Source organism: Alternaria alternata (assembly GCF_001642055.1).
Source record: "Alternaria alternata strain SRC1lrK2f unplaced genomic scaffold CC77scaffold_37, whole genome shotgun sequence".
Classification (NCBI taxonomy): Eukaryota; Fungi; Ascomycota; class Dothideomycetes; order Pleosporales; family Pleosporaceae; genus Alternaria; species Alternaria alternata.
The window spans coordinates 185,054-210,722 of NW_017306226.1; the positions used below are offsets into that span (position 1 = coordinate 185,054).

The 25,669-nt window shown below is 54.1% G+C and overlaps 10 protein-coding genes across 10 annotated transcripts; 5 read left to right on the forward strand and 5 right to left on the reverse strand.

Annotated features, from left to right (window-relative positions):
- Positions 1–766: 766 nt before the first annotated feature.
- CC77DRAFT_1067515 (small nucleolar ribonucleo protein complex subunit) lies at positions 767–2,938 on the reverse strand (the record flags this gene model as incomplete). The annotated part of the gene is made up of 2 exons (XM_018529004.1): positions 767–2,627; positions 2,826–2,938. The coding sequence occupies 2 exons, from the start codon at positions 2,936–2,938 to the stop codon at positions 767–769; spliced, it is 1,974 nt and encodes a 657-aa protein (XP_018379308.1).
- On the forward strand, positions 2,712–5,950 carry CC77DRAFT_1026301 (hypothetical protein). The gene is made up of 2 exons (XM_018526229.1): positions 2,712–3,620; positions 3,670–5,950. Exons 1-2 carry the CDS (start codon positions 2,996–2,998, stop codon positions 5,850–5,852), a joined length of 2,808 nt encoding a protein of 935 aa, XP_018379309.1. The 5' UTR covers positions 2,712–2,995; the 3' UTR covers positions 5,853–5,950.
- A 493-nt stretch (positions 5,951–6,443) lies between these two features.
- Positions 6,444–10,121, forward strand: CC77DRAFT_590810 (MAP/microtubule affinity-regulating kinase 4). The gene is made up of 3 exons (XM_018532383.1): positions 6,444–6,780; positions 6,839–9,476; positions 9,527–10,121. Exons 1-3 carry the CDS (start codon positions 6,619–6,621, stop codon positions 9,667–9,669), a joined length of 2,943 nt encoding a protein of 980 aa, XP_018379310.1. The 5' UTR covers positions 6,444–6,618; the 3' UTR covers positions 9,670–10,121.
- Positions 10,099–12,405, reverse strand: CC77DRAFT_1026303 (hypothetical protein). Its single transcript, XM_018526230.1, has 2 exons — positions 10,559–12,405; positions 10,099–10,421 (listed from the first exon to the last, which is right to left on the reverse strand). Exons 1-2 carry the CDS (start codon positions 12,089–12,091, stop codon positions 10,284–10,286), a joined length of 1,671 nt encoding a protein of 556 aa, XP_018379311.1. The 5' UTR covers positions 12,092–12,405; the 3' UTR covers positions 10,099–10,283.
- Positions 12,406–12,505: 100 nt separating this feature from the next.
- Positions 12,506–14,072, forward strand: CC77DRAFT_1026304 (26S protease regulatory subunit S10B). Its single transcript, XM_018526231.1, has 3 exons — positions 12,506–12,966; positions 13,019–13,862; positions 13,911–14,072. Exons 1-3 carry the CDS (start codon positions 12,750–12,752, stop codon positions 14,029–14,031), a joined length of 1,182 nt encoding a protein of 393 aa, XP_018379312.1. The 5' UTR covers positions 12,506–12,749; the 3' UTR covers positions 14,032–14,072.
- An 89-nt stretch (positions 14,073–14,161) lies between these two features.
- On the reverse strand, positions 14,162–17,590 carry CC77DRAFT_1026305 (hypothetical protein). Its single transcript, XM_018526232.1, has 3 exons — positions 17,000–17,590; positions 14,926–16,948; positions 14,162–14,877 (listed from the first exon to the last, which is right to left on the reverse strand). The coding sequence occupies exons 1-3, from the start codon at positions 17,149–17,151 to the stop codon at positions 14,404–14,406; spliced, it is 2,649 nt and encodes an 882-aa protein (XP_018379313.1). The 5' UTR covers positions 17,152–17,590; the 3' UTR covers positions 14,162–14,403.
- A 1,015-nt stretch (positions 17,591–18,605) lies between these two features.
- On the forward strand, positions 18,606–20,328 carry CC77DRAFT_1026307 (cytochrome c1, mitochondrial precursor). Its single transcript, XM_018526233.1, has 5 exons — positions 18,606–18,736; positions 18,871–19,028; positions 19,087–19,149; positions 19,200–19,799; positions 19,850–20,328. Exons 1-5 carry the CDS (start codon positions 18,659–18,661, stop codon positions 19,959–19,961), a joined length of 1,011 nt encoding a protein of 336 aa, XP_018379314.1. The 5' UTR covers positions 18,606–18,658; the 3' UTR covers positions 19,962–20,328.
- CC77DRAFT_1026309 (hypothetical protein) lies at positions 19,881–20,987 on the reverse strand. The gene has a single exon (XM_018526234.1). It carries the CDS (start codon positions 20,964–20,966, stop codon positions 20,124–20,126), a length of 843 nt encoding a protein of 280 aa, XP_018379315.1. The 5' UTR covers positions 20,967–20,987; the 3' UTR covers positions 19,881–20,123.
- A 570-nt stretch (positions 20,988–21,557) lies between these two features.
- On the forward strand, positions 21,558–23,324 carry CC77DRAFT_590852 (C-3 sterol dehydrogenase/C-4 decarboxylase-like protein). The gene is made up of 3 exons (XM_018532384.1): positions 21,558–22,107; positions 22,338–22,886; positions 22,954–23,324. The coding sequence occupies exons 1-3, from the start codon at positions 21,637–21,639 to the stop codon at positions 22,990–22,992; spliced, it is 1,059 nt and encodes a 352-aa protein (XP_018379316.1). The 5' UTR covers positions 21,558–21,636; the 3' UTR covers positions 22,993–23,324.
- CC77DRAFT_949978 (eukaryotic translation initiation factor 3 subunit B) lies at positions 23,236–25,570 on the reverse strand (the record flags this gene model as incomplete). Its single annotated transcript, XM_018535291.1, has 3 exons — positions 23,236–23,646; positions 23,696–25,244; positions 25,305–25,570. The coding sequence occupies 3 exons, from the start codon at positions 25,568–25,570 to the stop codon at positions 23,236–23,238; spliced, it is 2,226 nt and encodes a 741-aa protein (XP_018379317.1).
- Positions 25,571–25,669: the final 99 nt, after the last annotated feature.

The window sequence follows — 25,669 nt, forward strand, 5'->3', positions numbered from 1 at the left end:
TCCATCGTTCCAATACAGAACTGGAACAACGAACAAAGCCAACGTATGGAGCGGGTTCTCGACATCGGCCGGTGCGTGCCGTTCGCCTATCTTAGCTGCATACTGGACCCACGTCGTTCGAGGAAAGAACGTAAACCTTTTTCGCCTACAACAACACGCGATATGGGTCGTGGACAGGTAGACAGATCGCCTAGAAGCCTGGAATGCCGGCCTGACTGTTCAGTCGCTGTGTCTGTGGTACTGCAAACTACAGGAATATTATTGTCTTCACAGCAGTTTAATATCCTCCTTGCCCTGAAGCTACACACTATTACTTTTTCGCAAAACTGTATCACAAAATACTATGTATACTTCCAGGACTGAATTCGCTCTCGATTCCAACACCAAAAGACCTTAGCGTGTTCCGGGAGGTATTCGCATAATACCTCTGCCTTTGACGATAACGTATCATTGCATAGACATTCGCAGTTGATGTCGAACAAGCAGTAGGCCCATGTGTGTATCTGTGGTCATCTTACCCATCTCCTTTGTATCTTCGAGCCACGCGCTATTCAAACGCAACGACAAGATCATGGGAGCAAGGTGCCTAACAAGAAACACAAACACGATTCCAGAAGGCACTACGCGCATACAAACCACATGTGAGCTGGGCGGGAGGAAATCATCTCGGATGAGAAGCCGACAGCAAGGTTCGGCACCAAATGCGTGATCGAATTGGTATCTAGTATGCATCCACAAACGCCTGACAATGCAAGATGCTTTTCGCTTATGCTTCCTCCTCTTCATCTTCCTCGTCTTCGTCTGCCGTACCATTGGTCAAGCCTTTTCTAGGCACCTCGAAGACATAAATGCCGTTTTTGACCTTCCCAGACATCCATCGAGCCAGCCTGGGCTCTTTGCCTACGGCGGCTACGATGCAGAGCCCATCCTTGCCTCTATCTCCCCTCTCTTGTACTGCAAGGCCGTTGACGATACCTCGTATAAGGATAGCACCGTCCTTGGCGTCGCCATTAACCATAGACTCGTCCTCCACCGTCGGTACGCGCCCTACTTTGCCCACTGGCTCAATGCTTTTCTTGTCCGCTGTAATCTTCCACGCGCGTATCCAGCCGTCCCAGCTTGCTGTAAGAATGAGATCGGCAAAAGGAACAGTAGCAAGCGCAGTCACGTATCGCGGAAGCCGGGGACCGGGCTTTACTGATGTTGCGGCGTCGTCGTTGGCGGACATTTGCTCGGGCGAGAGCGGTGGATCACGGCCGTGAGTGAGTGGGTATGTGAAGAGAGGCTTTTTCCGGTTGACAGACCATAGCGACAGTGCACCATTGTCAGATGCTGTAACGAACAAGCCGGCGTCGAGAAGACCAACGCAGTCGATGGAGCCCTCAGCATATGCGATGGGCGGGTCATCGTCATTGTCGGACGTTCCACCGTTGGCCTGTTCATCCTGTTTTTCGTCTCCATCAACATTTTTTCCGAATCGACCTTTGCGCAACTTGTCCAGGCCCTTTTGTCTAGCCGTACCGCCTCCATGGAACACGAGCTGGTTTTCCTCGACGACTCTCCACAAGCGAGCGGTGCGATCTCTTGCGCCTACACTGACACAAGTCTCCTGATTGAGCTCCAGCCCGCCTGCTACACCAATGACAGCGTCCTGATGTCCGACAAGCGTCTCAATATATGCTGATTCCGGCGCGCTCCAGACAATGACAGCTCGGTCCGCACCGCCAGAGAAGAGTTGTTCGGTGCCCCTTCGGAAGGACAGAGAGAGGACGGCGTCTCGATGGCGAGTGAAGAGGTGACGGGGTGTAAGAGTGTCGGCGTCCCAGATGATCAGGCGAGCATGCTTGTCGCCAGTGGCCAGGTACTTTCCCGAGTCGGAGACAGCAATAGATACGATCTCGCCCGTGTGGCCCAGGAAGGCGCGGTCGCCTTTTTTGTTCTTGTTCCCTTTCCGCCAGAGGAGCCTCTTTGGTGTGGTGCGCGGCGTCAAGTTGGACGGTCGGCTGGGGTCAGGCGCATACGACTTTGGGTCAGCGATTTCCCACTTCTCGACGACAAGATCTTTGCTGATGGTCCAGGCATACGGCAGCTTGACGGCACATCCTGTTGTAGCTTTTTGCAGCCCCGAGTAGCCGGTGGCATGCGATGCATGCTCAAAGTCAAGCTCGGTGGCAATTGACCTGTAGATCTTGCCCTTTCCCTCTGCGACGTCTTCTTTTAGTCGCTCAGCGATGAGGTCTTTGTCAATCTGCTCGGCGTCGAAGCCCACTTCCTCCTCGACTTCGTTGCGAATGTTCTCGAGGTAGCGCTCTGCCAACCTGAGACGCTTTTCCGCCGCAGTCTCGTTCTCATCTTCAGAGGTGGTGGAGCCGCCGTCTGCGTCGTCTTCGTCGTCGTCGAAGGTGGGTGCGCCGTCGCCGTCGGATTCGTCGCTGCCACTGATGGACTCTTCTCGCTGGGAGCGACGAGCATGCGCGTCCGTGTTGCGACGTTTGGGGGCGCTGGCTGCGACTTCGCCGCGCTTCCGTTTCCGTTGCGAGGCCGGCGTGGTGAAGAAAGACGACGACATGGTTGTGGTTGCCGTTTGACCTGCGCGGAAGAGATCTGTGTAGTAGGAATTGTCTTGGCTAGAAACTTTTTGCGGACCCTAACGCCAAGCAAGACCTCCGTCATGCATGGGTTCGCGTCTTCCGACTGTACCGTGTTCACATGTGAGGATCGCCAACTCGACACGACATGCGCTGCATTCGGCGCCGCTCGACACGCCAATTTGTCTTCTCGCAGTGATTTCTGCATTGCACTGCATCGCATTGCACCGCACGTACAATTGGCAGAGCGGTTCGCTAACAGACACAGCGCAAACACCGCTGCCAACCCTCGGCCACTGTCGCCTCATATGACTTGAATGTGCGTGCATCCACGATAAACTCTTGACCATTGTGCCGCGCGACTTCCCTGTAGTCGTGCAGGCACAAGCAACAGAGCAAAGGTCATGATGGCGCAAGAGACGGCACCGCCAGACTCGCCCTTGGATGCGTTTGCGCCTGCGCCCGACGACATCGAACAACTCGACCAATTCCGCCGTTCGCCCCACCCGTACTTGCATCATAGAGATCAGCTACGGAGACGGTCGCCAGATCCGGCGCACGACGTTTCTCTGCACTCGCAATCGCAATCGCAAACCCCGCCTCGGCCCCTAGACAAGACCATGAGGAAAACGCCGTCACAATCACCAAGTGAAAGCGGCACCGAGGCCGACGACGAGGGCTGCAGCCTTGTCAAGGCACTGCCTGCTCCTCCCTTGCGACCGCACAAGGGCCTCCGTGAGTCCCAGGCATTGGGCACAGAGGCGTGGGCGAGCCCCCTCCTCACCCCCACACAGATTGACGATGAGGGGAGGAAGCTCTCCGAGGGCTACTTCGCTCGCAACAACAAGACGAGACGCAAGGGAGACGTATACCATAGCGACGACGAAGCGAGGGCGGCCAGGCAGAGATACCTCCAGCGGCGGCGCAACGAGCTGGTCAGGAGAACGACCGAGACTGCATTGCTTGCGGGCATTGCCGTCCTGGCTGTCCGTGGTTGCGACTGCTGGACCAAACTGCTGGCATGGCATAGAGGTCAGTCCGCATCCCTTGCCTGCGCCAAAGTATGCTGACCTGTGTCTAGTAGAGCTGTTGACACACTGTTCTGTCATGGCTGGCGTTTTGGGGCTATATCCGCTTCGGCTTCTGTACTACTCATGGAGAAATCACTCTCAACTCCGGCTTGGCCGTCAAATACATCTACCAGCCGCCTTCGATCCGGCCACTATCCTCTACCCCCCAATATTGCCCGTCCTGATTGCGATCTCCCTGTTTGCCTCATCGTCAAAGCCCCTTCTACCCAACATGTTGCTTGGACTAGCCGCTTTACCAGCCAGGCTTGTTCCTTTCAGAAGCGCTACCTTGGGCTACTCTCCTCTGCACTGGCTGATATCCATCATGCCCCTGATCGTTTCAGAGAACACCGATATACCCTCTCGGCTGTTTGCACAGACACCATACAAGCTCAAGTTACCCCCGCCTAACCAAGGTGTAGACCCAGAACTTCTGGTGATGTTATTCCCCTTGCATCAGGCGCTACTACCGCCCTTGTACTATCTCACCACGACGAGCCTTTTGCCAGCCGAGTTGCATTTGCTTTCCATTGGGCTCATCAACCTCCTCTTATTCTCGGAAACTCCTCAAGCAACCATACTCACTGTCTTGCTGTGGCTAGGCGGGCTGGGTGTTTTCTTGCTTTGCGGCAGGATCTTGAAGTGGGGTGTTGCACTTGCACGCATTCCGCGATGGAGGCTTCGGCGTGCTGGCCAAGTCATCCGAGCTCGACAGAATTTCTTGCAGGTCCTGAACCACAGCCTGGGTTCCAGGCGCGGCGGGAGTGGTTCGGTGAGAAATGCGAGTGATAGTGATGCGGATGAAGAAGATCCTGCATTTGAAAATGCTCTCCACAAGACTAAGAGTCTGAAAGTCAACATTCTAGATTCTGCGAAACACAGCAGACTTCGCATGGACGGCGATGAGCCACGATCCGCGGTTGAAGCGACAAATACGGGCTTTCAGCAATCGAATGGTGGCGAAAGAGCCAACCATAGCAGCGGACGCAGGCGAAGGAACACCCTTCCAGTTCTCGTCGCTGAAGACCATACATCAAAGCATCAGTACTCGAGTCGAAAACGATCGAGATCAATTGTGCAGTCCTACCTGTCGCTCACACCGACCGAGGCCACCATGAGGAAGTGGTTGTACGCAGGATACTTCTATGCGATTGTAGTCGCGCTAATACTTGGACCAATTCGGTATACTATCGGCGAACATGCTCTCCACCACAACGAACCGTTTGGATGGGCCATCAGCTACCTCTTCGGCAATGTACCACGCGTGCGATGGGAGGTGTTCCAGTGGAATTTGGACTGGTGGGTCCCACTACCGACGAGACTGGATTCTGACGACATGCTCGAATCCGCACAACATCTATCACCTGCGGAGTATGTGCGTTTCTTAGTGGTAGGCGAAGCAAACACACGTCTCTTGCTGTGCTTGTACTGTGCCGGAACTATCATTGCCGGCCTTGTTGCAGTCTTCTCACTTTCCGCGGTTGTAGAAGTCGATACGCGCAGAAAGGTGTTCCATGGCACCATGGTCGCGATGCTTCTTCCGACCATCTTCATCGATCCTTGTTTTGTCGCACTAGCCCTTGCGTTGGTGCTTGCGATATTTCTCCTTCTGGATCTGATTCGTGCCTCGCAACTGCCACCACTGTCGAAACCCATTGCTAGGTTCCTCACGCCGTACGTAGACGGTCGTGATCTCCGGGGTCCAGTAGTAGTATCACACATCTTTCTCCTCATAGGCTGCGCAATACCGCTTTGGCTATCGCTCGCAGGTATAGAACGGGCTGGCGATGAGCCATGGCAAGGGTGGGATGTCAAGGATAGGGATGTGAGTATGGTGGCAGGGGTGGTTTGTGTTGGCATGGGCGACGCCGCGGCATCTCTCATCGGCCGTCGCTACGGACGGCGGAAGTGGCCATGGGCCGGCGGCAAGTCACTCGAGGGCTCCCTAGCATTTGCATTTGCAGTGTCGATAGGGCTCGTTGTGAGTAGAGTCTGGCTTGACGTTGGGTGGGACAGTGGCCAGGCAGGGCAGAAGACAACGAGCGAGTGGGTACAAGACGCACTGCTCATGGTCGGCAAGGCAGGTCTATGTGCGGCGGGGGCGAGCCTCAACGAGGCGGTGCTCACAGGCGGAAACGACAATGTGATAGTGCCAGTCATACTATGGGCTCTTGTGAGGGGTGTCAGGCTGTAGGCAACGGACTCAGCCGCATCAGGCGGGATGCAGGTACGCAATAGATAGCCTGGTATACTAAAACACCATGCACATGGCCATTTGCGCAGGGGAGCATGACTTGCATCTACAGCCTCGAGACAATTACGTCAGAGTTGGGCGAGACGAAGTAGTGCTGGTGGAGGTCACGTCGGCGGCCAAATGAGGGGCTATGGGTCAGCGATATGCCCCATACTCTACGCTCTGCAACTTATCCATGGCAGCCACGGACCATGACAAGCAAATCCGTCGAACCCGATGAGCGTGTCCAGGAGGCTATTGCAAGGAGATTGAACAGAGTTTGGTCGACGTTGTCCTAGTTGCAGTAGGATAGTTGTAAGGTAGGTTCTGAGGTTCCAAGCTAGCGGCGAGCACGCGTTATCGGCACGTGCGGCCATAGACGTCCCGCGCGCCTCAGACTACCGCCTACTGACCACTACCTACTATCCCGCTGCATGCTTTCGCTCTCCTAATCTCTTAACCCTCTCCGCCGCTCTGCTTTCTTGTATCCAATCTCACGTATTCCTCGCTCATCTGCCCATCGCGCCCGCATACTCGTTGCCGCCACCGTCGCGTTCACCACCACGACCATCCCTCAGCGCTATCGATAGCCCGACCACGACGATAGCTCATGTCCAACGCCCTCACGGCCACGCTATACCCACATCTTCGCTGGTAGCTGACGACTGGCTACATAGACACCAGCAGCCTCATCCGGGCCCCGGCTGCTCAGCCAGCGCCGCCTACCATGGCCTCACCCCCAAACCCGCACGCCCCACGGCGGTCGGGTGCATCGCCGTCGACGTCGTCACCCGCTGCCACAGGCTCGGAGCAGATTATCGGCAAGTTCAAGCGCTTGCATCACATTGGCAAAGGCAGCTTCGCCGAAGTCTATCGTGGCATCCACATTGTACGTTGCTGCCCTCACTCTCAAGCATGCATCGAGTGCTAACTGCGTCCTTGTACAGGAGAAACGGCAGTCGGTCGCCATCAAGTCGGTCAACATGAACAAGCTGAACAAGAAGCTCAAAGACAACCTCGTCTCGGAAATCACCATCTTGCGCAGTCTGCACCACCCACACATCGTGTCGCTCATCGACTGCCACGAGACGCCATCGCGCATGCACATTATCATGGAGTTTTGTGAACTCGGCGACCTGTCAGCCTTCATCAAGAAGCGCTCCGATCTCGTGAACCACCCGCAAACCCAGCGCATGATAGAAAAGTACCCCAACCCAGCCGTGGGCGGCCTCCACGAGGTCGTCGTACGCCACTTTGCCAAGCAGATGGCCAGCGCTCTCGAGTTTCTGCGATCCAAGAACTACATCCATCGTGATCTGAAGCCCCAGAATCTGCTTCTCAATCCATCGTCCATATTCTACTCTCAGAGTGGAACTCTGGAACGCATGCCTCTGGCCGCCAGCGCAAACTCCTTGATACCCGCCACTGGCATTGCCTCGTTGCCCATGCTCAAGATTGCTGATTTCGGCTTCGCTAGGATTCTGCCAACTACCTCACTGGCCGAAACCCTCTGCGGCTCTCCCCTCTACATGGCACCAGAGATTCTGCGATATGAAAAGTACGATGCAAAGGCTGATCTGTGGTCCGTGGGAACCGTTCTCTTCGAAATGATGTGTGCTCGGCCACCATTTAGGGCCAACAACCACGTAGAATTGCTACGCAAAATCGAAGAGCGCAAGGATCAGGTCCGATTCCCAGAAGGTCTCGTCAGCAGCAGGGCCATGAAGACTCTCATTCGCGCACTCCTGAAGCGTAAGCCAACTGAGCGCATGTCTTATGAACATTTCTTCTCAGACCCGGTCATCCGTGATGAAATTCCAGACATGGTGGACGAAGACCTTCCTGGCTCCATGCAAGCTTCTGAGCGTATGCAAACCTCTGTACTAGAACCACCAATCGAGCCACCTAGGCGACTACAGAAAGCGCCTGTTGAAATGGATCCAAGGGCTGCTGATAATCCATACTCGCCATTGCCCAGAGACAGGACGATAGCCCCTGGCACAACGCCGCCTTCACGGCCCAGCTCTAGACCCGTTTCCGGTAACTTCTCTAGCACTCCACCGCAACACCTTTCTGCACGAAGGGCCAACAATGCCCCGGCCGATCCTAGCGACGAACGTAGGTCGACTCGCGAACACCGCCGACCCACTCTTACCAACGCGGCAACCGCACCAGGACGTACCGCTACACTGCAGGATCAGACCGCCGCACCCACTACCATCGGCCATAGGCGCAAATATTCTCGCGATGAGCAAGCATCGACACCTACCGGCCTCAAGGAGCACTTTGACCGCGAGCGGATCCCACAGAGAGCGGAAGCCAATGTACTGAAAGAAGCGGCAGAACGAGCTGCACAAGACAACGCGCTTGACGAGGGATTTGTATTTGTAGAGAAGCGCCGTGTGGAAATCGACGCACTCGCAGACGAGATTGCCAATAGCCCGCAAACACAACGAGATCGTCTCGTTCACCGAGAAGTTCCAATGAAGCGACGTTCGACAACACAAGGGTCCCCAACATCGATCACTGGCGCAGTCCCTTCCAAGGCCATCCAGATCCAACAAAAGCCAACCATTACCCACCAACGCACGGCTTCATACAGTCGGAGACAGTATCGTCCAAGTTTCGAAACCGCTACTTCTGCCTTGTCCAAGGCTATGAACATGGTCAACATTCGAGGGCTTGGTCTATCACCACCCGTCATGAAGGGCGTATCTCCCCCACAGGGCTATTCTGCATTTCCTGCGTATCCAACTGCGCAAAGCAGTATGTTGCTGGTCGGCGATGGAGGCAAAGTGGTGGGCAAGGACGAAGACACTAGTACGGTTAAAAGGATTGAAGATCTGGCGCAGCTCAGCCACGTTGTTTACGGCTTCGCAGAAGTCAAGTACAGCCAGCTCGTCCCAGTTGCACCAAGCGACCCGGCTCTAGGTATCGGCTCCACTGGCGTTGCTCGCAAGCCTAGTAGCGATGTAATTGACGACGAGGATGACGACGACGATGATCTGACGCCCGATACTGTTCTTATCATCTCTGAGGAAGCGTTGGTACTTTTTGTGAAAACGTTGGCGATGCTGAACAAGGCCATGGACTTGACCGGTAGTTACTGGAACCGAACTCGACGTAACAGCGGTCCTGACGGTGCAAGCCGAACTAATGCAAAACTTGGCCAAGTAGTCTCTTGGATGCGCGACCGATTCAACGAGTGCTGCGTCAAATCTGAGATAGTTGCACGCAAACTCAAGCAGGCACAGCAGCAGTTACCAGCAGACCATCCCAGTCATCCTCAGAATCAGTCAGCGGCATCTGGTTCTACGACTGCGGTTGGTTCTGCCGAGAATATTCTGCTTACAACTGGCGTCACGGCCGAAAAGCTGCTATACGATCGATCCCTAGAAATGAGCCGCCAGGCAGCCATTGATGAGCTTACTGGACACAATCTGGCCGACTGTGATATTAATTACTGGACTGCTATCACAATGCTTCAAGCTGTCTTGGAAGAAGAGGAAGATTCGCCCAACGACAAGGCAGATGCTGAGGAAATCAATGGTCTCGATGGTGAAGACCGACGCTCGATCCAGAAGCGTAAGTGCCGCTACAATGTCTTCCGAGGGATACACAGCTAACTGCTACAGTTCTCGAACAGATGAGAAGCCGCCAAAGAGCGCTGAAGAAAAAGCTTGATGTACTCAGGGCTCAAAAGCGCACCTCCATCACCAGTGCGCCCGCACCACACTCCGTCGGTCGCAGCTCGCCTTCTCAGGGTGTCGCAAAGTAGTTGCGCAGAGCACAGAGTGCTACACGTTTGCACACAACTTTACATTTACTGGCGTCTAGGAACAGGATGGTCTGCACGCCACTCTGGTTTGCTTTTATAGGTTTGATTTAGCTTTCTTTCTGTCTGGTTGGGGACAATGGCGCCTCATGGAGGGCTTCGGCGTACTCGCATGCATTCGCATATGATACCAGGAACTTGGGTAGCGATGATGTGCAGTTCCATTTCACTGTCGGGCGTTGTTTGAATTATATAGCGGGTCTGGGTTCAGGGCGCACGGCTTTGGCGGCGTTTCATCGTGTCACAGAATGATGTCTTGGGTCGTCTTGAGGAGCAGTTGTTGCGTTCATCTTAGACCGGCCCATAAGGCAAACGAACACGTATCGAACCCTAAGCAGTATTATCGATAGGAGAAGAATGAATATGGATTAATGTATCAAATCTGTCAAGCAAGTTGGTCATTTGGTTCAATCCCATTACACTTGCATTCCTTCATGTGCGATTAGGTATCAAAGCTAACCAGTGGGTGGGTCTGTACAATTCCCCCATTTTGAAAGCAATACAGCAACTGCTTCTCGTGCTCAGCCATCATGTTGATAGTCCCATCACCCGCGATTTCAAGAGATGGAGACACTGATAATCTTGATATCCTCCTCCGGCTTCTCCTTGTACACCTTGGTGTTCTCGATCTTGTGAATAACGTCCATACCTGCAATCGCCCTTCCAAAGATGGTGTGTTTGTTGTCGAGCCAGGGCTACACATAATTCACAGTCAGCGTGTCGCCTCATTGTTGGGTGATTGATGGTGAGAGAGAGAGAGTGAGTGAGAGAGAGAGAGAGAGAGAGAGAGAGAGAGAAAGAGAGAAAGAAAGGAGGGGGGATGGAGACTTACAGTCTTTTCAGTTGTAATGAAGAATTGACTTCCATTCGAATTTGGCCCAGCATTCGCCATGCTCACCGTATAGGGTTTGTCATGTTTCAAGTTGGAGAACTCGTCTGCAAATTCCTTGCCCCAGATACTCTCCCCGCCTGTACCGTCGCCAAGTGGGTCACCGGTTTGTATCATGAATTTGCGGATTACGCGGTGGAAGATGACGTTGTTGTAGTAGTTATTGCGCCCGTGGGTGACGAAATTCTCCACGGCCTTGGGCGCAGCGTCTGGGAAGAGGCGAATGGTGATGTCACCATAGGTAGTGTGAAGTGTTGCCGTCGTACCCGTCGCAGCGAGTGTTTTATCATTCTTTTGTTTATTGGCGCCAGCGGCACGAGGTTTCTCGTTCTGTACGTCACGGGTCGACTTGGTAGCGCTGGCATCGTTGGTGTACATGTAGAAGCGGACCTTGCCAGAACCTGTAGAGACCAGCATGGCGTCTCTCGCCTCGGCTTCTTGAAGCAGTGGGTTCTCGCTCGCTGCCATTTCGACCGTGACGACACCCTTTTTCTCTGGTTGACCTTGATAGAGACACAGCCATAGCGGTCGGATGGATTCTTCTTGGCCGTACAGCTTCACGAGCTTGTTAGTCAGCGTGTTGATGACTTTGACTCCGTACATGCTGCCATATAGGATGAAATTACTTGTCTCGTCAAATATGACATTCATGCGACCTCTTGTAGTAGGCTGGTCAAGCTCTCTCTCGATGGCTATCCGTCGACCAAACTCCATGTCCTCTAGGTGTTGGACAGCGGTGCCGGCCTGTTGCATGCTCGTGATGGTTTCAACTGATTCATCGTATGTGCGATAGAGTTTGCCCGTTGCAAAATCGAAGACGCGGACCTTTCGATCAGGAAAGGAAAAGGTGGCAAACTGCTTCCCAGAGGGGGATATGGTAAGCGACGAGGGCACACATTTTGACTTTTTGAACTCGAACAAGTTGGTGGAGCTCTTCAGCGACCATACGTTGTCTGGCTTTTCATAATTTCCATTGGGTCTCCAGTACTCGACCATACCCCCTTGATCGACGCTTACGACACAGTCGAATTCATTGTTGTATGCCATTATGCTGACCGACGCCCTGTGCACACTCTTGAGCGTTTGCAGAGGCTCCGGATTCTCCCCCCTGCCATCGTATATGCGGATCCAACCATTCTCTTCGGAGCTGACGGCGAGTTGAGGAAAGCTTGCGCCTCGGCCATGCAGCCAGCAAACCGCGCGAGGGGTATACTCGACGGTCAGCATGGCCAGGAGATCGAAGGTGACGACGTCAAAGATTTTGATCGTCTTGTCGGCGCCTGCAGTGGCAAAGCTACGGCCGTCGGCGCTCACGTTGACAGACTTGATTTCGCCATTGTGCGCCCTGAACTCCTTGACAAACTCTATACCGCCAAAGTCCTTCTTCCAAAACTTGACCACGCCGTCGACGGAGCTCGTTATGAGGAAGTCGGTGTGGGGCGTCAAAGTGGTAAAGCACAGTTGCTCGCGATGCATGAGTGATTTGGAGTAACGGGTTGCGCCGGGCAGTGCAGCGACATAGAGCTTTTCGTACGGCAGCTTGCGCTTTTTCCTCTTGGGCGCCGAGGAGGGGAGAGCCGGACCGAAGTCATCGTCGTCGGAGGAAGTATCGTCTACAGTGGGTGTGAGAAAGTTGGCGCGCGTGAGAGGTGCGGAATGGCAATACCGTCTTGAACTTGGGCCGCAGCTTCTCTTGCAGAGACGGCGCCGTCAGCCTCCATTTCGGCACGCGAGCGCTTTGCCTTGCTCGGCGACGGGGGCCCGTTGGCTTGCATCATGAAAAAGGTGCAGTGTGTTTGTCGTGGACGGATCGGTTGTCATAGGCAGGCTCGATGATGCAGGGTCGGAGCTTCCAACGACGCGCCGCGCTCTCTCACTTTCTCGGACCGTCTCCCGCATTCCGCAACAACACCAGCGATAGCACCAATACCATCGCCATCACCACCGACACTTCGCCCTCCCACCTTTCACCCGGACCAAGGCTGGAACTCGCCATCACTGACCGCACATAGCTTTACACCTCCACCTTGATCCCGCACCAAACCCGGCCGCCTTGCCATTACCGCCTCCCGCACCTGCTGCACCATTACAACTACATTCACAACCACACTCACATCCACCGCACAACCTCACCATGAGCGGAAGCGGCGACCAAGAGCGGGAACACGCCCTCGAAGCTTACAAGTCCAAGCTACTTGAGTCGAGAGAATGGGAGGCCAAGCTCAAGGCGCTGCGACTGGACATCAAGGGCCTCCAGCACGACTTTGACGTATCAGAAGACAACATCAAGGCGCTGCAGAGCGTCGGCCAGATAATAGGAGAGGTGCTGAAGCAGCTAGACGAGGAGCGATGTACGTGGGCATTTGCATCACCGAGAGAGACGCCACACTAACCTCCCCGCAGTCATTGTCAAGGCATCGTCAGGGCCCCGTTACGTCGTCGGATGCCGGTCAAAGGTCGACAAGGCCAAGCTCAAGCAAGGCACCCGCGTGGCTCTGGATATGACGACTCTTACCATAATGCGCATGCTCCCCCGCGAAGTCGATCCGCTCGTCTACAACATGTCGCTCGAAGACCCGGGTCAGGTTAGCTTTGGCGGTATCGGTGGTCTCAATGAGCAGATTAGAGAGCTACGTGAGGTGATTGAGCTGCCGTTGAAGAACCCAGAGCTGTTCCTGCGAGTAGGCATCAAGCCGCCAAAGGGAGTGCTGCTCTACGGTCCGCCAGGCACTGGCAAGACACTACTGGCACGTGCTGTGGCGAGCAGTCTCGAGACAAACTTCCTCAAGGTTGTCAGCTCGGCCATTGTCGACAAATACATTGGAGAGTCGGCGCGTCTGATCCGCGAGATGTTTGGTTACGCAAAGGAGCACGAGCCCTGCATCATCTTCATGGACGAGATCGATGCGATTGGTGGACGACGCTTCTCCGAGGGAACTTCAGCAGATCGTGAGATTCAGCGAACTCTCATGGAGCTGCTAAATCAGCTTGATGGTTTCGACTACCTAGGACAGACCAAGATCATCATGGCAACAAACCGACCAGACACGCTCGACCCTGCTCTTCTGCGCGCTGGTCGTCTGGACCGCAAGCTCGAAATCCCCCTGCCCAACGAAGTAGGACGTCTGGAGATTCTCAAAATCCACTCTGGCAGCGTAGTGACGGACGGAGAGATTGACTTTGAGAGCATTGTCAAGATGAGCGATGGCATGAACGGCGCCGATTTACGCAACGTTGTCACAGAAGCGTAAGTATCTTCTTCCCGTGTGACTACAGTATGGCTAACCTACCACAGTGGTCTCTTTGCCATCAAGGACTACCGAGACTCGATCAACCAGGACGACTTCAACAAGGCAGTGCGGAAGATGGCCGAGTCAAAGAAGCTCGAGGGCAAGCTAGACTACCAGAAGCTGTAGAACCATAGCCTAGACTTGGTTGATAATAATTCAAGAAAGAGCCATGAGCATCATGTACAATAGCGTCATAGGAAAGAGGCTGACATGGTCACACATCTGAAGTTACACTACGAAGTGGTGAATGAATTCACGTCACACTAAACTCACATCTCTGTAAAAGCCGACCTGCCGCACCGCAGAGGTTGTCGTGGTGCATTTGTTCAGTTACGCTTATGGTATGTACACTGACGTCATTCTTAGACTTGCCAACGTGAAAAAAGCTTATTGTGTTTGTTGGGGACAATATGGATTGATGGCGCAGGGAGTAAATGCTTTTCATCTCCATCTATTTGTACAGCCATAGTTCATAACAATCCACACAACACTCTGCTTCTACTGCAGGTATCTATGTTCCTGCAGCCACATCTTGACATCCTCCGCATCTCTCTCAAGCCATGCGGCTTTGGCACTGATGGCGTCGATGCTCTGAGACAGCGCCATATCGAAGCCCTTGGTGCTCTTGCTGCTGAAGAACGCCTGGATATCTTCAATGTGTTCCCGGTGAGTGAAGCCCGATGTTGTAATGGCAACAACCGAACTTAGCATGCTCAAGCTAGGAGGCAGCCTTCTCTCCAGCTCCGACCAGTTGTCCTTGACCCACTTCCAAAGCGCGTGACAGCCCTCTGCGTGTGACCTTAAGGCAGCAATGGGCAGGTAGATGTCTTGGCCCTTGACTTCGTCACTGAGGGCCATGGCGAGCGTGCGCTGGATGAGCTCTGGCGACTTGGCACGACCGAGCGCGCGAAGAGCCGAGTTGCGTTCGTCACTTGTGGCAGCGTTTCGTGTCTCGTTGACAATGACGTCGTACTGAGCAAGGTTAGTTCAGATTTCACATATCGCAGTTCAACGACTTACTTCTTCTTGCCCACCATTCGCCAACACAATAGCATATACGCTGCCGCGGATGTTGGGGTGGATGGCAGACTTGTCGCCTGCTTTGAACTTCTCAAACATGTCGAATGATGCCTTGGTAATCTTCTCGTCTCCGGCGATACCGGCAGCACCGAACATGAGACCCTTGAATTGTTGCTCGATATGGCCGTCTTTTTCATCAAACGTCCATCCCAGCTCATGTGCCTTCTCGGCACTGAGCTCTAACTGGAACTTCTTCAGAGCATCCCTGATCTTCTGGTCCTCGAACATCCATGCGCCCCGGAGGGAACCAATGCGACCAGTAATCTCCCCCCAAACGACGAACTCTGCCTCATGTTTGAAGCTGTCCAGGAGCGAGAGAATGCCAGACGTCTTTTGATAGCCAGACGCGGCCAGCGAGCCAGCATCAGCAATCATACCAGCTCTGTCCTCAACAGTCAAGAGGCCCTCCTTGGCCGAGATTCCAAGTTTCCTCAATCTCTCTGGCGTGTATGAGGTCCGGTAAAGACCAGAGTGGTCTGCGTTGAGCTTGAAGAAGTCGAGGTCCTTGAGCTTGAAGTCGGCTTCGCGATCGAAAAGCGTCAAGTCCTCGTCAACCCCTTCTTTAGTCCGCAGCGCGAGAAAGACTGGATACAGGGTCTGGTCTTCTTCTGGCTTGACGTCGGCTGTACGGAGGAAGCGGTTTTGCTTGAGGTGGATAGAGTCGGCGCCCTCGGTCACGGTAACGACTGGGAATCCGACCTTTTTGGTCCAGATATCCATGACCTTGCCAACGTCTTTGCCACTGGCATCAGCCAAGGCAGCCCACAGGTCGCCGGTCTCCGTGTTGCCATAGGCGTGCTTCTTAAGGTAGCGGCGAATACCCTCCATGAAGGTGTCCTCTCCGACATATTTGGAAATCATGCGAATGACACTAGAGCCCTTGGAGTAGGAGATGGCGTCGAAAATCTGATTGATCTCGTCTGCACGCTTCACAGGCACCTCAATGGGATGACTGCTGCGTAGAGAGTCGAGCGAGAGTGCGCTAGCCAGGTTGTCCGTAACATAACCTTCCCAGACCTTCCAGTCGGGGTAGAAGACATTGCAGGAGTACCACGACATCCAGGTTGCGAATCCCTCGTTAAGCCACAAGCCGTCCCAGAAGTCCATGGTTACGAGATTGCCGAACCATTGATGCGCGAGCTCGTGCTGCACCGTCTCGGCAACGCGCTGCTTGGTAGCAGCACCACTGACCTTTTCGTCAATAAGCACATCTACAACGCGGTAGGTGACGAGGCCCCAGTTTTCCATGGCACCTGCACTAAAGTCGGGAATAGCAACCATGTCCATCTTAGGGAGCGGGAAGGGACTGTCAAAGGTCTTCTCGTAAAACTCCAGCGTCTTTGCGGCCAGCTCGAGCGAGAACCGGCCATGCTCAATGTCTCGGTCCTTTGGAGCATAGACTCGTACAGGGACGCGGAAGTTGTTCGTCTCGATGTAGTTGAGCTCGCCGACGATGAAGCACAGGAGGTATGTTGACATGAGGGGCGTCGGATTGAAGGTGACGGCCTTGCGCTTTCCGCCCGAGATGGTGCTGTCGACTTGCTTCTCCGACGCCACGTCCATGTTGCTGAGACAGGTCATCTTGTCATCGGCGATGAGCGTGACGGTGAACTTGGCCTTGAGGGCCGGCTCGTCGAAGCAGGGGAACGCCCGCCTGGCATCCGTGGGCTCCATCTGGCTGGTCGCCATGTATGTGGTCGAGCCGTCGGCGGCCTTGAAGGACGAGCGGTAGAAGCCGGCCATGTTGTCGTTGAGGACGCCGGAGAAGGTCATGGTAAGCTTCGCCTTGCTGCCGCCAGGGATGGTCTGGTCGAAGCTGACTTTGGTCGTCTGCGCATCGTCGTCGGTGGTGACATTGGGCGATTCGGTGATGACTTGCTGGCCAGCCGTGACCTTGGTCGAGTGGATCTTGAGCTCGTTGGTGTTGAGGGAAATCGAGGTAGTGTCGTCGACGACGTCTAGACTGGCGTGGTGTCAGCGGGCGTCTTGTCGTGCAAGATGCGCATGTGCCTACTCGATGGTGACGGTGCCTTGGTAGGTAAACTTGGCAAAGTCTGGCTCCAGCGTCAAGTCATAGTGAATAGGCTTGACATTGACAGGCAGCACCTCACGGCCCTTGGTGATGTCAATGGACGAGTGGCCCTCGGCGCCAAAGTGCTTGCACATGTTTCGTCGATGGGAACAGTGCCTCACAGTGACAAAGGCAGGGTGTCGGGAGGATGGAGGGGAGCGGAGAGATGGTGTCGGCGAGGCAGCGGGGTAACGAGGGAGGCGAGTGTTTGACGTGAGCGTGTGCAAGAGGTTCCGACGCGGCTTCAGTCGACTGGGACTGCAGCAAGGAGCGGTGACGGGTCTTGACACCAGGAGACGGCCATGATGGGTGAAGCGGTGCATCTAGCTTCTCGTCTGCTGCAGCGCGACGTGCATACAATACCAAGGGACCCAGGTAGAAAGAAGCACGGAAAATGCTCAAGCACACTAACTCAATGGCAGCCCCAAAGGCACTAGCAACCTTTTGTTTCTATCAGCACGCTGCTTTAGAAGCGCACACAGTGAGACGGGCAGAGTTCTTCTCCAAGGGCCCTCTTGTTGATGTTGATGTTGCGCACCACATATGGCCTAGTGGAACGTTCCGCTAGCCGGTATATAAACCTTGCCGACTTGCTCAAAGACTTTTCTATTCAACACGCAAGAAAGTCCTCCCAGCGTCACCCTCTCCGCAGAGACGCTGTGTGTTCTGGCAATACAGCCAGTTCTTGCTAGAGAAGACCTAGCCCTCGTTTGAGCCCTTTCGCAATTCCTGCATGAGTGAAAGGGTATAGAAGTAGGGTCACATGACAATGCTGTGCGTGTTGCTGTCGGCGTTGGACAGAGCAAGTAGCGCAGTCGCAACTCGTACTCTTAGGTGAATGATGTTCCGACGTATATCTCAGCATGACGATAGACAGGCGTGTATAAAGACGTTTGTTTCGGAGTTTTGGAGAAATGTAGGGCTCCGAGTACGAAGGGCTCCTACTACGAAGAAGCTCTTGTTCTCCATGTCGTACCCTGGCTATACTAGCATACATGACATTCTACATTGAATGCCCAGGATAGTGCTTAATTGCTGATGGTCTGCGGTAACCTCCCTCCTACCACGACTTAGACATGTTGGACGTGAGCAAAAAAATACCATGCTGATGGGTTACAACAAAACGACAAAAACATACAACAGCGGGGATTCGCTAGTGGTCACCCACCTAACTACTAATCCGCCGGTACACTGCTTGTATATGGCTGAGCGGACGGGAAGCCTAATTTTCAGTGTCCTATGGTCGTATGTAGAAGAAAGAAGTTAAAATATGTATATAATGGTGATGCCACGCGATACTATCTGCCCCAACCACGAGCTTTAACGTTTCAATAAGAGACCAGAATAACCGGACGGATAAAGCATAAGGCTGTGAGTACTTCTAAAGTTTCAAATTCTAGAAACCCGAAGGTGGAAGGAGCGACCATTCGAAGGTGGAAGGAGCAGCCAATCGCAGCTGCCTTATGTTAGCAACCATAATAGGCAGGCGCTAGTGGAAATTGATGATCCGGCCAGTGTCTCCCGCACCTACTCCCAGCATCACCACCGCCGACAACGACAACCCATTGATCCAGTCTCCCTCCTGCTCCGAGCCAGCTTCACATGACCATGTTGGCTCGCTCAGCACTGCGTACGGCACGCTCCGCCGCTGCCACGGCCCGCAATGCCTCCAGCAAACCGGTACGCCTCCCGCATGGCCCAAGAAACCCCGACAGCTCGCGCGAGCTTCATCGACACCATCTCTCGCCGGGCTGCAATACAAGGGCTTGTCCCGCCTCAATTGAATAATCTGGCTGACGGAATGGGTGATACAGCGCTTTGCCTCGACATCGAGCTCTGCCGACGGCGCCGCCTCGGCATGGAAGAACAACGCCCTCCCCGCAGGCGCCACCATCTTCGCCGTTGGTTCGACTGCCTGGTACTGGCATCTCTACGGACGCCAGGTTGATGCCATGACCCCAGCCGAAGAAGGGTGAGTGCGCCAAAGATGATCCGACCGCAAGTCATGTACTGACGCTATGCTTCTACAGTCTCCACCCAACTCAATACCCGTGGGAGCACGAGAAGTGGTCCAAGACCTTCGACCATGGAGCGTACGTCCTTCCCGTCCTACCGCACATGCGCATCCCCTAATCTGTCACAGTCTCCGCCGTGGCTTCCAGGTCTACCGTGAGGTCTGCGCCTCCTGCCACTCCATCTCCCGTGTGCCTTACCGCGCCGTCGTCGGAAAGTTCATGACAGTCGATGAGGCCAAGGCGCTCGCCGAGGAGAACGAGTACGACACAGAGCCCAACGACCAGGGCGAGATTGAGAAGCGCCCCGGAAAGCTCTCCGACTACATGCCTGCCCCCTACAAGAACGACGAGGCCGCCCGCGCTGCCAACAACGGTGCTCTACCCCCCGATCTATCGCTCATGGTCAAGGCCCGCCACGGCGGCTGCAACTACATCTTCAGCTTGTTGACTGGTTACCCCGAGGAGCCACCTGCCGGTGCCGTTGTCCAAGAAGGCCTCAACTTCAACCCCTACTTCCCCGGTACCGGAATTGCCATGGCCCGTGTTCTGTACGACGACTTGGTTGAGTACGATGATGGCACCAAGGCTTCGACCTCGCAGATGGCCAAGGACGTGGTTGAGTTCCTCAACTGGACCGCTGAGCCTGAGATGGACGACCGCAAGAAGATGGGCTGGAAGGTTCTCGCTGTCACCAGTGTTCTGTTCGCGCTCAGTGTTTGGGTCAAGAGGCAAGTCTCCGCACCTCACCATTACAACTCGAAACTAACAATCACGACAGGTACAAGTGGGCACCGCTAAAGACACGGAAGATTGTCTACCAGCCACCACAAAACAAGAGCATCCTCGACCAACTCCCCAAGCCAAACAACTCTGGCAAGACGAACCAATAAACATTGGGTGGTTTTGCATTTGCGCGGTTCAGGAGAGCGGGTAGCGGAAGCGTGTGTTCTATATCGTGTACATTGCCAGGTACTTCCAACAATCAGATTTCTTTGCCTCGTGACATACAGTCCCGTGCTCTTCATGTCGCTTGTTTTGGACATGCTTGTCTTTCAGTCCCCGTAGGATAGTTTTCTTGCAAACCCAGTAGCATCCGCTATCCCACCATGTATATCCATAGACCGCAGTTCCACTTCCCCGAAATAGTTAGGCTCGCTGACCTGACTGAAGCACAACGATTTGAATAGCTTGATACTCCGGGTGTTGTCTTTGTCAATCTTGACCCTCAAGTAGCTTAGAGACTTCAGCTTGCCCGTGTCATTTGTTCCTTTTGCGTACTCCTCCAGAATAGCCGGTAACGATGTGGATATGTACCAGATGAATGCCTGCAGGGCTTCTTTCGCAAGTCCCTTGCCTCGGGCGCTAGGTCGAGCAATCATAATCTCCAACTCGCCGACCATGTCCACCTTCTCTGTCCCACAGCCTTCCTGTTGCTCTACGTCATCACCTTCCTCACACGGATAGAGGAACAGGTTCACGTCCCCTACCATGCGGTCGGGTGCATCTTCCGTTTCGGGAGAGACCTTGACCATAGTGGAAAGATCCGATGGTGCTGTTGGCGTGTTCGGTGAGGTGCAGATAATAAAGGTCAATTTATCCGCATCCTGACGCCACGACGCTTGCATGGCGTACTCCTCCTGGAGCGTCAGTGGCTCGGATGCGGTAAGCTTCTGCAACTCCTGCGTCCCAGTCAGTCCTGGGAAATATCCCAACAGTGCGAAGTATGGTGGGCTCTTGGTATACCTCATCTTGCATCCATTCGTGGTATGTGGGGACGTGGTGAGAACTGTACGGAACAAGAAGAAGGCGGGGTGTAAGGATAGCTGAAAAAAGTCAGCATCACAATGTGGAGCGGTACTTTTGCGATATATACCCTGGTGTTCGTTAACCTTCATCGTGGTGGTGGTCGTCGGGTAATTTTTTCGAATTTTCAATATCCTTCTTCAACGTGACGGCGATGGAACACCATGAAGATATGATCTAGGCGAAAGACTAAGAAATCTGGTGTTCACACCGAAACCATACGTGCTCAAGTGTTTCGTTTGTCCGGAGTTCAAATATTTTGTGGTAAATATTATGTGTCGTAGTTGGAGGATACCAATTGTGCTGATTTACGCCGCAGTCAAGATCATTTGCCCGGACACCAACGATGGGACCGGGTTCAGGCGATAACCTGCACAAATTCATACAGTCCAACAATCACTACCTAGTTCATTCTTGTTTGGTTCTAGTGCGGAACATGCATAGTTCCTTACTTGAAATGTCTCGTGGAAGTGCATTTTTGCGCGAGACATCCAGCGGGAAAGCATTGGGCAATGCTTGGATGCGACACGCGCCTCGTCATGTCTTACTCTCTCATAGACCCGACGTCACATCCTACCAACAACAACCGTACGCGGTCGTATGAGTGGATCCGCTGCAGATACTGCAAATACGAAGCTCTATGCTTCCATGCTGTTAAGACAGATCGACTGGAATGCGCTCAAAGAAAGAAACGCGTCCGACGTCAACAACACTAATCTGCACCACACACAGCGTCTCTGAGGATTCCTCAAACGTCAAGAAATGGATCCAACCCGCGTTCTGGTGACAGGCGGCTGTGGATTCCTAGGTACTGCCATCGTCTCCGCACTCTTACGCAGCAAGAGATACTCCATCACGGTCATAGACGTCAATCCGCCCTCGCTTGGCAGCGACACCTTCACCAATAGCGTACGCTATGTCCGCTGCAACATCATGGACTCATCTTCTCTGTCCAGTGTTTTTTCCGAAGCTCGACCTGCTGTCGTCATTCACACAGTGGGTGTCTTCCCTCTAGGCACGAAGCGATACTCCATGCGGGGCAAAGACGCCATCTTCAAGATCAACGTCGAGGGAACAAGGAATGTTGTTGAAGCAAGCAGGGAGTGTGGTGCAAAGGCTTTTGTGTACACGAGTAGTGTGACTGTTGTTCTGGATGAATTGGATCGCGATTTCAGGAACGTAGATGAACGTTGGCCCACAGGTGGTGTGCACACGAGCTACGGACAGAGCAAGGTAACTGATTTCCTCTTTTGTTGTGTTTCCCTTGACTGTTCCTTGGAAAGCGCCTGTTCTCTCTTGAATCACCTTGTTTCATGCCAGTTTTCACACCAGAAGTTCTCAACTATTCATTTCGCTCACATGAAGTACTGCCTCCTAGCCACCGTAACATCTCTCATTCAAAATCATCTACCCAAACTTTGGAAAGGAATGGAAAAGAAGAAGCAGAAACTCACTCGTAGTAGGCACTCGCAGAATCCATTGTTCTTTCCGCAAATACGCACGACTTCGCGACTTGTGCTCTGCGTTCGGCCCCCATCTTTGGCCGCAATGACACCGTGTGCATCCCCACAATACACTCGTGTATCTCAGCGTACCAAACGCCCTTCATCCTAGGCACAGGAACCAACCTGCAAGATTTTGTTTATATAGAAAACGTAGCAGACGCACATGTCCTCGCCGTCGGCAATCTGCTAAATTCGCAAACTGCTGCTGGTGAAGCCATGTTCATTACCAATGGCGAGCCTGTCACAGCGAGGGCCTTGTGTCTAGCAGTATGGAAGGAATTCGGTCATGTTCCAAGGTTCCACGTTAGAGTTCCGGAAGGGTTGACGTGGTGTTTGGGTTACTGTGCTGAATGGGTTAGTTGGATGACGGGGACAGAAGGAGTGCTTAGTCGGGGTATTGTGAGTGACGGATGTCGCGATCGCTATGTCAGTATTTCAAAAGCAAGATTGTTGTTGGGTTACAAACCTCGAGTCGGCTTGGAAGAGGGTTTGAGAATCAGCTGTGAGGTAAGTTGAAGCAAAAACTGCGTAGGTCGAGCGGATGTGAAGAGCAAGGAATGCTAACTTGGTCTAGCATTACAAGGCGAAGTTGGGAGGAAGGAGGAAGAATTAATCCAAGACACACCGGGCCATAGTGAGCGTGGTTGTGTCATATGAAATCGACCGTCTGAACCTTTCTCTCTCCGATAAGGGATGAGTGATGCAAGAGCTGTTGCATTCACGATTGTTGTAAAAAGAACGTGTTGAGATGAATCATCGTATGCCATTGTTCGTCATAGGTTGTATGGTTCGGGAAATCATTTCCCAGCAAGTTCATTCGAGTTACTATCATACTCGTCTCTACTCATTCAACTACCTAATTCACGACCTCTTCGGTCTCATCGATGATCTCCTCTACAATCTCCTCAATCTCTTCCTGGTGCCCATCATCCGCCTGACCAGGCGTCTCTCCCTTGAGGGTTGCCAGCTCGAGGTCGGCTCCTTCGTCGCGCAACCTCTCAGTGACCTCCTCGCGCCATCTGCGCCACTCATCTAGCATCTCGCGACGAGCTTCCACCACAGCCTTGTTGGCGGAGCTCTTCTTGGCGACGTCTTGCTCATCAAAGACCTTGGAGTAGTTGCGCAGGTTCTTGCGAATTTCGGCCTGCTCCTCCTTAGAGAGAAGGGTCGGGGGGCGTGGGCGCCAGAGGAGCTGCTTGAAGCCTTCGATGGCTTCTTCGCGGAGGAGTGTACCCTTGAAGTCATAGAGGTGATAACCGTTCTCCATCTAGTGGGTGTTAGCAGAAGCAAAAGGACGTGACGGTAAAGATACATACGCGATGACGGAAAGCACTGGCAACGGTGGCGACGTAGCGGCCGGTAGGGTCCCACTCAATGTCGGTTACACCGTAGTGCTCGGCTGTATCCATGAGCTGCAGGTTGGCGTTAACTTCCTTGTCACCCTTCTCAGACTCCTCCTTGGGCCTGTCGAAGCTCATGTCCCAGAACTCGAGTTCAAAAGACTGCTGAGACTGGAGAGCGGCGACAACAACGAATCGTCCCTTGGGTGACCAGTAGATGGCGTTGCTGTTCTTCTTGTCAATGGTTCGGATGTGACGGAAGTTGCCAGGTGCGCCGCCCTTGAGCTTCTCGGGGGCGAAGAAAGAGACGGCAGTCTTGGGACCCACAGCAGCGCCCTGAATGACTTCGCCAGTGGTGATGAGCACGAAGCGGTTGCCCTTGGGTTCCCAGGCAAAGTTGATAACAGTGTCCTTGATCGAATCGACGACTTCAACAGGCACACCCTTTTCGCGGACACGGAAGATCTCCAGGTTGGTGGCGAGGGACTTCTTGGACTTGGAGTGGCGGTCGACCTTGACACAGACGTAGGCAGCTTCGGATTGCCAGTGCAGCTTCGCATCAGAGACGTTGAACAGATTTCGCGTGCGCACAATCTCTTTTGAGGGAACGGACATGAGACCGACCTTGGCGGGATTGCTACCGAGCTCGGGTGTCCAGTAGCAGAAGAGCTGCTCGTATGTCTTGATACCTTCTCTCCGGGGTGTTGCTGGAGCCCATTCAAAGTCCATGACGCCCTCGATCTTGACCGAGGTCTTGTCGAGAAGGTTCATGCGCGGCAGCTCGTAGATGGAGATGGATTGGCCCTGGGTCATACGTGCGACATACTTGTCGTCGGAAGACCACTTGAATGTCGGCCACTGCAGCTTCTTCTTGACGGGGTTACCATCGGCGTCGGTGCCACCGGGTACATCGATGGTCGCAAAGGAGCGCAGGGGCTTGCCTGTGGCGATGTCCCAGATAATGTAGTTCTTGCCGTCCTCCTCGAGCGAGAGCGATGGGACCGGGTGGTTCTCGTCGACCTGGAGTGGGCGGTGGGACCAGGTGGTGAGGTACTTTTCGCTGGGCGAGAAGTCGACGAGATTGACGCCGGGATGGGCGAATCGCTTCTGCCTGCTCCATGCCTTGCCACCCCACAGCTGGACACCTTGGGCGTGCATGGAGGTGAGGTAGGTTCCCTGGGGCGACCACTGGATGAAGGACTCGGTCCAGTTCTCGCGGTCGACAACCTGCTCGGGCTGGTCTTCCTTTTCGTTCCAGAACACGCCAACCTTCTCCTGGCGGTACATGGCCATCTGATCGCGGCTGTCGGCGTCGCCTAGCCACCACCTCAGGTGCTCCTTCTGCTCAAATGGCGGGATCTCGGGTGCGTGGTATTCCTCGTCGATGCGGCCCTCCTTGCCGTAGCGGTCGATGTCGGTGAGCTTGTTGACAGCCATGGTGTGTTTCTTGTCGAGCGCAGTTCCGTTCAGCTGCTTGACGGCCGCGACCGCCTCTGCGGGTGCGCTGTATTCGACAAAGGCATATCTGTGATGCCGTCAGCCTAGGTCCAGTCTGCCATTGCCCGCGGCGCCAGATGCAACATACCCTTCCGTCTTGCCTGCCTCGCCGACGGGCATGTGCACGCCGTCGTCCTTGACCTTGCCCACGCTGTTCAGCTTCCTCAGCACAAACTTGACGAGCTTGGCCTTGCTGTCCTCGGGGACTATGGGCAATCCATCGATCACGACAAAGGCATCGAGCCCCTCGTCGAGCCGCACCTGGAACTGGTCTTCGATGTCGGTAAAGTCGATTTGGCTCTCGTCGAATTCGTCGTCGCCGTCCATGGGCAGGTTCGAGTATGCGGACGCCATGATTGCGGTAGTGAGTGCGTTCGCAGTTGTGGCGGCGGGGTGCGTGCGGTTATAACTTTCAAAGTAATTTTGGTTTCGCGCACAGACACGGTAGTGGTA

Excerpts from the sequence above, each read along its gene's own strand:
- CC77DRAFT_1026301 (XM_018526229.1), top strand. The coding sequence starts at position 2,996 with ATGGCGCAAGAGACGGCACCGCCAGACTCGCCCTTGGATGCGTTTGCG. Across the intron at positions 3,621-3,669 it reads ACTGCTGGCATGGCATAGAG|TAGAGCTGTTGACACACTGT; the intron begins GTCAGTCCGCAT and ends ACCTGTGTCTAG.
- CC77DRAFT_590810 (XM_018532383.1), top strand. The coding sequence starts at position 6,619 with ATGGCCTCACCCCCAAACCCGCACGCCCCACGGCGGTCGGGTGCATCG. Across the intron at positions 6,781-6,838 it reads TCTATCGTGGCATCCACATT|GAGAAACGGCAGTCGGTCGC; the intron begins GTACGTTGCTGC and ends GTCCTTGTACAG. Across the intron at positions 9,477-9,526 it reads CCGACGCTCGATCCAGAAGC|TTCTCGAACAGATGAGAAGC; the intron begins GTAAGTGCCGCT and ends TAACTGCTACAG.
- CC77DRAFT_1026303 (XM_018526230.1), bottom strand. The coding sequence starts at position 12,091 with ATGCATCGCGAGCAACTGTGCTTTACCACTTTGACGCCCCACACCGAC. Across the intron at positions 10,422-10,558 it reads TCATTACAACTGAAAAGACT|CCCTGGCTCGACAACAAACA; the intron begins GTAAGTCTCCAT and ends AATTATGTGTAG.
- CC77DRAFT_1026304 (XM_018526231.1), top strand. The coding sequence starts at position 12,750 with ATGAGCGGAAGCGGCGACCAAGAGCGGGAACACGCCCTCGAAGCTTAC. Across the intron at positions 12,967-13,018 it reads GCAGCTAGACGAGGAGCGAT|TCATTGTCAAGGCATCGTCA; the intron begins GTACGTGGGCAT and ends ACCTCCCCGCAG. Across the intron at positions 13,863-13,910 it reads CGCAACGTTGTCACAGAAGC|TGGTCTCTTTGCCATCAAGG; the intron begins GTAAGTATCTTC and ends AACCTACCACAG.
- CC77DRAFT_1026305 (XM_018526232.1), bottom strand. The coding sequence starts at position 17,151 with ATGTGCAAGCACTTTGGCGCCGAGGGCCACTCGTCCATTGACATCACC. Across the intron at positions 16,949-16,999 it reads CAAGGCACCGTCACCATCGA|TCTAGACGTCGTCGACGACA; the intron begins GTAGGCACATGC and ends ACACCACGCCAG. Across the intron at positions 14,878-14,925 it reads CGAATGGTGGGCAAGAAGAA|TACGACGTCATTGTCAACGA; the intron begins GTAAGTCGTTGA and ends AACCTTGCTCAG.
- CC77DRAFT_1026307 (XM_018526233.1), top strand. The coding sequence starts at position 18,659 with ATGACCATGTTGGCTCGCTCAGCACTGCGTACGGCACGCTCCGCCGCT. Across the intron at positions 18,737-18,870 it reads GCAATGCCTCCAGCAAACCG|CGCTTTGCCTCGACATCGAG; the intron begins GTACGCCTCCCG and ends TGGGTGATACAG. Across the intron at positions 19,800-19,849 it reads CTCAGTGTTTGGGTCAAGAG|GTACAAGTGGGCACCGCTAA; the intron begins GCAAGTCTCCGC and ends CAATCACGACAG.
- CC77DRAFT_1026309 (XM_018526234.1), bottom strand. The coding sequence starts at position 20,966 with ATGAAGGTTAACGAACACCAGGGTATATATCGCAAAAGTACCGCTCCA.
- CC77DRAFT_590852 (XM_018532384.1), top strand. The coding sequence starts at position 21,637 with ATGGATCCAACCCGCGTTCTGGTGACAGGCGGCTGTGGATTCCTAGGT. Across the intron at positions 22,108-22,337 it reads CGAGCTACGGACAGAGCAAG|GCACTCGCAGAATCCATTGT; the intron begins GTAACTGATTTC and ends CACTCGTAGTAG. Across the intron at positions 22,887-22,953 it reads GTTTGAGAATCAGCTGTGAG|CATTACAAGGCGAAGTTGGG; the intron begins GTAAGTTGAAGC and ends AACTTGGTCTAG.